The sequence below is a fragment of the Furipterus horrens genome, unplaced genomic scaffold, assembly GCF_987537825.1.
Source record: "Furipterus horrens unplaced genomic scaffold, mFurHor1.1.pri manual_scaffold_8, whole genome shotgun sequence".
Lineage (NCBI taxonomy): Eukaryota > Metazoa > Chordata > Mammalia > Chiroptera > Furipteridae > Furipterus > Furipterus horrens.
Window position 1 is genome coordinate 104,117,127 of NW_028327178.1, and position 9,793 is coordinate 104,126,919.

Sequence of the window (9,793 nt, forward strand, 5' to 3'; positions counted from 1 at the left end):
TGGGTGTTTTCTTTCTGCCGCTGCCCTCAGTTAACATGCCCCCCCTGCAGGCATGCCCAAGCAGGTTTGGTTTAATAAGAACCTTCATAAATCCTGAGCTTCACAGGCGACTTTCTTCCCTTCAGAAAGCTCACCCAGGCATGGCGCCATTAAAATTCACATGGGACGGGCTGGCGTTTAGAAATGCCTCTCGGTAACTATTAACACAAGCCCTGCTCAAAAACACTTTCCCCAAACCTCAGATCAGGGTGCACTGCAGGGAGGGTCTCGAATGCCAACGCAGAAAAAGTGACGTCTCTGCCCTGCGTATAGCTTACTGTCTGCTTTTGGTAGATTTCTTTTATAGAGGAAAAAAAAAAGAAAAAGAGCATTAAAAGTCCAAGGCAAGGGAAACAGAAAAATAATAATAAACAAATGGGAGTACCTCAAACTAAAGAGTTTTTTGCACAGCAAAGAAAACCATCAACAAAATGAAAAGACAACCCACTGAATGGGAGAATATATTTACCGATGATATATCAGATAAGGGGTTAATATTCAAAATTTACAGAGAACATATAAAACTCAACACCAAAAGAATAAACAATCCAATTAAAAAATGGGCAAAGGACCTGAATAGACACTTCTCCAAAGAAGACATACAGATGGCCAACAGACATATGAAAAGATGCTCAGCGTCTCTCACTCATCATCACAAAGATGCAAATTAAAACCACAATGACATATCACCTCACACCTGTCAGAACGGCTGTCATCAACAAATCAACAAACAACAAGTGTTGATGGGGACGTGGAGAAAAGGGAACCCTCGTGCATTGCTGGTGGGAATGCAGACTGGTGCAGCCACTGTGGAAAGCAGTATGGAATTACTTCAAAAAATAAAAAATGAAAGAAATCCGAAACACCAATACGAAAGAATACATGCACCCCTGTGTTCATTGCAATGTTATTTACAATCACCAAGATTTGGAAGCAACCCAGTAAATGAGTGGATAAGAAAGCTGTGCTACATTTTCACGATGGAATACTACTCAGCCATAAAAATAAAAAGAAGGCAATCTTACCGTGTGTGACAGCGTGGATTATTATGCTAAGGGAAGGAAGCCAGTCAGAGAAAGACAAAGACCATATGATTTCACTCATGTGTGGAATCTAACGAACAGACTAAACTAACCAAGAAGACAGAAACAGACTCATAGACACAGAGAACAGACTGACAGCTGTCGACAGGGTTTGGGGGGGGGGGGGGCTGAGTGAAAAATGTAAAGGAATTAAGCAAATGAAAACACACACACACACACACACAGACAGACGCAGGCAGCGGCATGGTGATGACCAGAGGGAAAGGGGGGTGATGGGAGGAGACTTGATTTGGGGTAGGGAACACACAGTATGATATAATGATGTCCTGGAGAACTGTCCACGTGAAACCTATATAATTTTGTTAACGAATGCCACCCCAACAAATTCAATCAAAAGCTTTAAAAAGTAAAAGGGCACATGGCTTCGGGGCTAAATACCAGTTCACAGGATGCAAGGGACAGAGGAACAGGTCCCAAGGCACCACACGTATTCCACAGGCAAAATCCAGAATGTGGGGAACTGCATGGGGAAAATGACCTTTCTCTTCAACAAATGGCAGGAAAACAGGCTGGTGGGAACTGTTACAGAAGAAAAGAGCCGGAGCCACGGTGTCAACCAAATACAATGAGAGGGTCTGGTTTGGATCTTGGTTCAAACAAGTGAACCACTAAAAAGATACTTGTGAGACAGGCAGGGAATTGGAACCCTGGACATCTGACGTGAACTGTTCTTTCTCAGGTTTGAGAATGCTATTTGATTTTTCCCAAGAGTCCTCTCTTTGAGAGCTCCATGCCCACCTATTTATTAATAAGAGAGCAACCCTGTGTTGGTCATTGAAGCTGGGCGAAGGCAACATGGGAGTTAAGCGGACCACCATGTCTACTTTTCCATATTTTGGAAAAAGTTCACACTACAAGTCCAGGGAAGAGTCAAAAGCCGTTCCTCTTGCTTTGGGGGTACCCTTGGTGGCTCTGCTCCAGGTAGGGAAGCAGACAGCATTCCTTGGCCCCTCCCAGCAAGAGCCCCAGGGTCAAGTCTTGCCTTCCTCCTTGAGCTCAGTTTGGGAACAATCACGAAAAATAAAACAAGAAAAAAAGACACCAAACCTCACAGCAGCCCAGGGAAGCTGAGTTTGGCCGAGCCCTGCGGAACCCTGGCTGTTTCCTGTACTGGGGCAGGAGAAAGGAGGAGGTCCCTTTGTGGAGGGAAGCCACAGGCATCTCTCACGCTGCTGCGCTTCCCTCCCGGGTCTGCCTCTCCCTGGCACCCGGGCACTGGCTCAGGGGGGTCGACCCCATGGGGACAGGGCAGGACACCTGGGGAGGGGCAGCCACGGGGCACCTCCCAGCCTTGGAGCCTGGACCACCAAGGACAGGCCTGCAGCCAGCCAAGCTCTGTAGCTGAGGAGGGGGCCAGATGAGCTCTTCAAGTCAGTACCAAATGTGCAGCAGACGCCAGATCCCTTGCTGTGGCCCCGACCCCGTCACAGCAGCCAGTGGCTCCTCTTCAGTGACAGCAAAAGGCTCTTCCTTCTGGACCACTTTCTCTCAAGGCTCTGGGCACATTAAAGGCCGCGGCAAAGACTCTCCCCTCCGAGGGGTCCATGCCCTCAGCAAGTCAGGAGAGCTAGAAGATCCCTCAGAGCCCCCCACCACTGCCATCCAGCACCCATGCAGCCCCGCTGCTGGCGCGAGAACCCCCCCGCCTCACGGAAACGTCACATCGGCCCTGGGATCCCCATTTCACAGATGAGAAAACAGAGCCCAGAGACTCCAAATCGGTGCCCGCGGGCATACGACTACTAAAGGCCCACACAACCATTCCTCCATTTCGTTGGCAGTTATTTATTTGCGTGCTTGCTAAGGCCAGGTTCTTTGGCTAGGCCAAGGTCATGCAGACAGAAGGCAACGAAGTCAGAACTGCAAGCCAGGATTCTCCGATTTCAGACCTGGTGCTCTGACTGGCTGAGCCCATGGCCTCTGGAGTTAGGGGAACATGTCCCCCAGGAGGCACGCATGACCACCCAAGGGGAGGCAGGAAGAAGTATAAAAGCAGCAGCACTCCCATCTCTGCGGCCCTCTCCCTTTTTTATTTTTGCGGCATATTGCATCAGGGTGCAATCCCGTTAGGGCGGCATTGAACAACATATGACTGGTAACTACGTAAGGAGCAAACGTAAGGGGCGATGCACCCCAGGCTACTGTACTCGGGCTCCATCAACGCTGGAGTCGGTGACATTCTGGCTGAGCTGTGGTGCTGAGGGTGGGGTCTCGGGACCCAACCTGCCTGGGTCCAAGGCCTGCTCCGACACTTATCACTGCCCAGCTCTCAACAAAGTGACCCCCGATGACTTCACTGGTTCGGGTGTGGCTGGGAGATTCGCATGTGCAGCCAGGACTGACGGCCCCTGGCCACCAACACTGGATTTTTCAAATCACGTCAACCCCCTCAACCTTACAGGACTAGAAAACCTTGGGAACTAACCCAGATAAGACCGCTTGAAGGTTTTAAGAGCTCACCTTCCAGTCAAAATCTAAGGCCACCTCAAAAACAGAGGGCTTTTCATCTGGAAGGGGGGACAACATGTGTTCAATAGTAAAGACTGCTTCAGGCCGCTTCCTCCTCGTTTCCTTTGCCTCCCTGACAATTCCGCGCCTGCCCGCGCCTCTCCAGCTGCACCTGGAGACACTATTTGTACAAGCAGGCTCATTAAGGCCTGTCCTTAACTTGACACAGACGACGTCTCTGAATGTCACATGCTGGCAAACCTGCTTGCTTAGCGTAGACCTCTATTTTTAGTAAGCACCAAAAAAAAAAAAAAAAAAAAAAAGAAGAAAAAGAACCATGATATTATATCCTAGCACCTCATTTGTCCCTGTTTGTTTACCAGGCTGTGTGTCTCACAGAGGCCCGGGGGCCAGGCGAGGGCAGGCCCACATCTAATTTGTCCCTATGCCCCCACAGGGCCTGGCACCAAACCAGTATTCAGGGAGTGTTTGCTGAGGGAGTGAGGTTTTCATTGTTCCCCGTGAGTGGGCTGAGAGCAGGTGTTCCTGAGCTGAAGTGCTGGCGACATTAGGGAATGGGCTTTCGCAGGGACTGTGTGGGCCTCTACCTGAGCGTGGCACAGCGGGCAGTGGGGGGCAGGGGGGCCTGTGGAGCCGGGGCGGGGTGTGCTCCTGCACGGTAGGCGTGCACACGTGCTCTGATGGGGGGTGCGTACTCAGGATCCATGGCTTTCATCAGCACCTTTAAGGGGCTGTGACCCAAAAAGTTTAAGGATCACTGGAGTAGACGCTGCAAGCTATGGCCAGGAGTCTGTTTTCCCTTCTGAAAGGGCAAACTGAGCAATATGTGTGTGAGCTTCCCAGGAATCAAAGGAGGGGTGCACCAGACCTACTGAGGCAGACCACAAGTGAGCACTCCCAACGTGTCAGTCCCCAACACAGCCCAGAGGACACCTGGCATCTCTGGAGGTGACTAGGCACTCCCAGTACCCATCTGCCTCTTTCAGTGCATCAGAATTGGGAGAAGGAAGAATCCACTGAATTCCCAAGCATGTGCAGGGAATTAAACTTCTGATCTGTCAGAAAGCCAGCATTGTCCCTAGTCTGAGGAGCCCCAGTCAGGACTCCCATGCCCTGTCCCCATTCATTCTGTTACAATGTACTTAGCTACCTCCCTCAGTAGAAAAAAAAGAGAAGAATCTGCTTTGCATGCCTCTAGGCAAATAAATTTGAAAATCTAGACAGATGGAATGAATAATCTCTTTAAAAGATACAATTTACCAAAACTGGCTCCAGTAGAGATACAAAGTGTGGAGACCATTTCCCACAGACACGGTAGAGAAAATGATCCTGGGACGACCCCATAAAAAGGCACCAGGTCCGCATGGCTTCACAGGCGAATTCTATCACAACCCCAGAAACTGGTTAGTCCCAACAATACACTGTTCCTGAGCATAGAAAATAAAAGACGCTTGAACATGATAGCACACAAAAAGGGACATTACAAATATCACTCATGAAGACTGCTGAAAGAAAGCTTCAAATGTTCCCAAACCAACATGGGTCCCGCCCACATAAGAAAATAATACACAGTGACCAAGTGAGGTTTGTACCAGCAATGTTTCAATATAAATCAACATATTAAGATCTAAGAATAAAACCATATCTTTTCATCGGTGCTAAAAAGTATGACATAATTCAACTCCCATTCCTAATCAAAACTCTCAAGAAAATAGGAATGGATGGATACTTCCTGACATAATTAAATACATACAACTCAATCCTCAAGCCAACGCTAGAGATACTTCTGCTGGGGTCAGAAACCAGGAAGGAGGCCTACCATTTCCACGACTATGAGGAGGCTGCTGGCGATATCAGCCAATGCAATCAGACGAGAGAAACAATTAGAGGCTCTAGCTCAGGGAGGGAGAGGCCAGTTCTTACTCTCTACTCCATCCCCAGGATACGTGCTGAATAGTTATTTGGATGAGTAAATGAATAATGATGGCTCACATTACTTGAGCACCTCTAGTAACAAAATGAGGGATTTACCAAAATGTTAGTAGCAAATCATACTGTTCATTGATTTAAATGGATTAACCCATCCAAGGCAAACAACTTTATGAGGTAAGTACTATTACTTCAGCCATTTGACTGATAGGCAAACAGGGGTCCAGAGAGGTTAAATGACTTGCCCAAGAACACTGTTGGTAACTGTCTTAAATTCTAGTGTTGCCATGGTGCCAGGCCCCTTATAAACCATTTCACATGTGTCTCCCAACCAAGGAGGGAATGAGGAACCCTCTAGAATGCAGGCTCTGAAGCAGGTCTGCCAGGTTCGTATTTTAGTTCTGCCATTTACCAGCTCTGACTTCTTGGAACAATCCCTTCCCCTGTGTCTTAGCGTGCTCCTGTATAAAATGCGGTGACAACCATGCCTACCTGCTAGGGTTGGAGGAGTTATTACGTGAGCTAATAAGTGTCTGCTACGTGCTAAGGTTCCATAAAATGAGCACGACTTCCCTCAAATTCCCTAAGTACCTTCACCGATTTCTGACATCTGTCCCCTTAGCTGGCCTTCTCCTTCCATGGGTTTTGCCAAGCTCAAATTCAGAGTTAAAGGTAACACCTCACCTGCATCACCATGATATTGTCACCTGAGACAAAGGCCAATAGCAGGACAGGGATCAGTGTCGGCCCTTGGGGAGTTCCACCACCCGGAAGCACAGAGAGGAGATGTCCTATTCACATCTGCGTAAGCCAGAGCCAGATGCACATCTGGGGCAGCCCACTTGAACCTCTCACGGTTTGCGATGTCCCTTCTGAGCCATGACATTTCTGTGCTGCCTACCTCCCAGCAAGGTGTCATTTTTTTTACAGATTCCAGAGCATACTTCCCCGTCCCTTATGCCAGGGGGCACACAGTCGCTTCTTTTCAAAGAGCACAGTTTGGGAAAGAGTGACTTCACTGGAGACACCTGACAAACCCTACCTCGGCCAGGTCCTCAAGGTCATCGTCAACAGTAATAAGTCATGTGGACAGTGGGGACCCCAGCTAGGACGTGACGGAAATGGAAGCTTTACCTCCGTGGTCTTCCTCCCCCAAATCCATGACCCCTGTCTAAGCATGAGAAAAACATGAGAAAGACCCTAAGTGTGGAACAGTCTACAATATACCTAACCAGTACACCTCAAAACGGTCGGCTCATAGAACACAAAGTTTGAATCTGAATAAAGTATAAACTTTAGGTCATAATAATGTATCATTATTGGTTCATTAATTATAACAATACTAATACTAATGGAACATGTTATTAATATGGGAAAGTGGGTGTTGGGCGTATAGGAACTCTTTGTATTATCTTTACAACTTTGTGTAAATCTAAAACCGTTCCAAAAAATAAAGTTTATTTAAAAAAAAAAAAAAAAAAACAGGTTCCGGGGCTTTCACTGTGGGCATTTAGACACCCATCTGGCGGCCACTAGGCACCACTGCCAAGAAAAACTATAAAAAGCACCTCCCATCAGATTTGGCTTGGAAACTATTTCCCCGGAAATCAACCCCCTGCCAAAAAAAAAAAAAAAAAAAAAAAAAAAAAGCCGATTATGAATCCAGGAGGGGTGTATGTGTTAGTTCTCTGCAAAACATGACTTTAATCTTAACGAACAGAAGAACCACTGATGCTGGAGGGATCATGTGCAGATTCTTACTCGTATCCTTTCAAAGCAAAGGATGGCCTCCAGATTGCAACTCGAGAAGACTGGTCCCTCTGGCGGGCTAATTATTTCCATCTCCAGCCAAAATACAGAATAATTACTAATTACTGTCTTCACTTGGTATCCACGTGAGGGGGACCCCTGAGGTCAAAGCAAGCCCCTCACCTAAGGTGGCCAGTGAAGACAGCACAGAAGGGTAGTTAAACCTCATTCACCTGCCTCTCTACCTAGGAGTGTGTCTGGGAAAGAGCGAGCCCCCACCCCCACCCCGAGCAGGTGGGTGAACAGGCAGCCTACACCAGCCAGCCAGCACAGCCCCTCCCTGCACTCCGCAGGCCCCCAAGCCCGCGTGCATCTGGAAGTTACCAGCAAACCTACCCCCGAGGCTGCAACAAGTATGGGTGAGGTTGGGCTGTCAAAATCAGGAAGCCTGGTTGGGTTTTTTGTTTTTTTTTCCAAGACAACCTGCTAACCAGAAAAATACAGCGAGGCTGGGTGTGCGGCCTCCCCCTCCTCCTTCTGACAAAGGCTCCTGCCCAGCACGTGAAGTAACAGCCCAGCCCGGGGACGTCCCCAGCCCCCAGCCGCAGAGGGCACTGGAAGGCACAGACCCGCAGGCAGGTTCTTGCGGCAGGGTCTGGCTGAATCCACAGGCCAGCACCCCCTCGGCCCCCTCCCAGCCCCCACATCCACTCTGACGGTGGGGTGCGGCGGATCGCTTGAAGCAGCTCAGACTGATCACCGGGCTGACTGGCAAAGCCGGCAGCAGGGAGGAAATGGGCCGGCCTCCCGACGGCGAAGTCAAACCACACTCCCGTGTTAGACACAGACAGCCTCTTCCTTGGTTTCAACACAAAGTCCCCAACAAACTCCCCCGGTGCCTGCAGGGGAGGGGGCACCAGCGTTCACCTGCCCTTATAATTAGGCTCAGTGGCAGCCTCTTCCCTACCAGTAGCTCCATTCTTTGGCCTCCTCGCCTCCCCCCTCCAAAGGGGACGCAGTGGCTTCCCTTGCCCTCTGACTACGCAGGCGAGAGGCCAGCTGAGCCCCCTTCTACCCGCTGCCACCTCCACCCTCGGGGAGAAGTTACGAGTAATTGGAAACTGACGCCCTACCGTGCAAGGGTGAACCTACCGCCCCCTAAGGGTGGCAGCAGTCCCCGATGCCTCGTGCCCTCCCTCTCACCTGGGGACAGGCACCCCCTCACCAAGCCCCCCAGAAGTGGGACATCTGGAGCAGAGGGGCCCTGTGCCCACTCCCCAGGCCTAAGCCCCAGCCCGGACTGGGGGGCCAGGCCCGGGGGGGGGGGGCCTCCACCGACCTTCTATAGGATTCAAATAGTCATAGTTGAAGAGGATGGAGAAGTCCAGCTCGTCTTGGGGGCTGCCCCCGGGCTCGTGGCCCAGGGTATCCCCTCCATCGGGGTCTGGCTGCTGCTCCGGAGCTTCCATGGCGCGCAAGGAGGCCAGAGGGCTGCAGGGCCAGGGGCGAGGGCAGACTCAGCACCCTCCTGGGCCCTTCGCCGGGGGTGGCAAAGTGGCAGGAAGCAGGCGGAGAGGCGGGTGGAGCGGCCGGGGTCACTGTCCTCGCAGGGACAAACGCCGGTGTGGGACGGCGCGCCTGGGGAGCTGAGCAGCAGCCGCGGCGCAGCACGAGCTTCCTGCTCCGGGAGGCACCTGTTGCAGCCCTGGGAGGGGGAGGGCGGGGACAGGGCGGCCAGGCCAGCGGGGGCGGGGCCGCCACCCAGGGACCCAGGGGCGGGAGCGGGAGGCGGGCGGCCCAGGCTAGCCAGCGCCCCAGAGGAAGGAGGCCGCCCGCCTGCTGCCCCGGCCCCCAGTTTAGCCACCGGCGGGGGACCACAGCCCAGGGCGCAGGCACAGACGCTCTGGGAGACCACTGCCCGCCACCCTCCGGGGGTGAGCGCTGCTGGCCTTGTCCCACCCGGAGTCCAGACAAGAAAGCTGCTGCCACTCCTAGTTTTGCCCTGCTGACTGGCGATCCCAGTCCGTCCCCTCTCTCCTTCTCCACGCGGCAGACCTGCAACTGCGCGTGCCTCTGAGCGCCCACAGCTGTGGCGTGATTTCCCCGAGAGCTCAGTCTCAATTTCCCAGGGCCTGGGAGAGAATCACAGGTACTCAAAGCACAAGTCCCATCTATGCCCCTTGGCCGACCACCTGTCGAGTGCCAGGTGCCAGGGACCCAGCATGAATGGGAGGCTGCGGCCCTGGAAAACTCAGGTTCTGGGGGGCGGTGGGGGACACAGGCATGGAGGAAACGCCCAGGCAACAAAGATGATCTCCGGTAAGGTGCCAGGAGAGGGCTCACCAGGGGCATGGGGTAGACTGGGGAGGCTTCAGTGACCTGAAGGACCTCTCTGGGAAGGAGACGTTTGCAGGAACCTGGTGGATGGGTGGATCAGGGGGTAGACTGGTCTGGCAGTGAGAACCAAAAGAAAGCAAAAGCCAGTGGGAACTTGGCGTGTCGGG

General features: G+C 51.8%; 1 protein-coding gene across 1 annotated transcript in view; it reads right to left on the reverse strand.

Annotated features, from left to right (window-relative positions):
• NFATC2 (nuclear factor of activated T cells 2) overlaps positions 1 to 8,944 on the reverse strand; it is a 124,284-nt gene extending 115,340 nt beyond the window's left edge. The window contains exon 1 of the mRNA XM_090285321.1: positions 8,629 to 8,944. Within this exon, the coding sequence (XP_090141447.1) occupies positions 8,629 to 8,758 (130 nt within the window). The 5' untranslated portion in view covers positions 8,759 to 8,944. The remainder of the gene's footprint in view (positions 1 to 8,628) is intronic.
• Between the last annotated feature and the right edge of the window lie 849 nt (positions 8,945 to 9,793).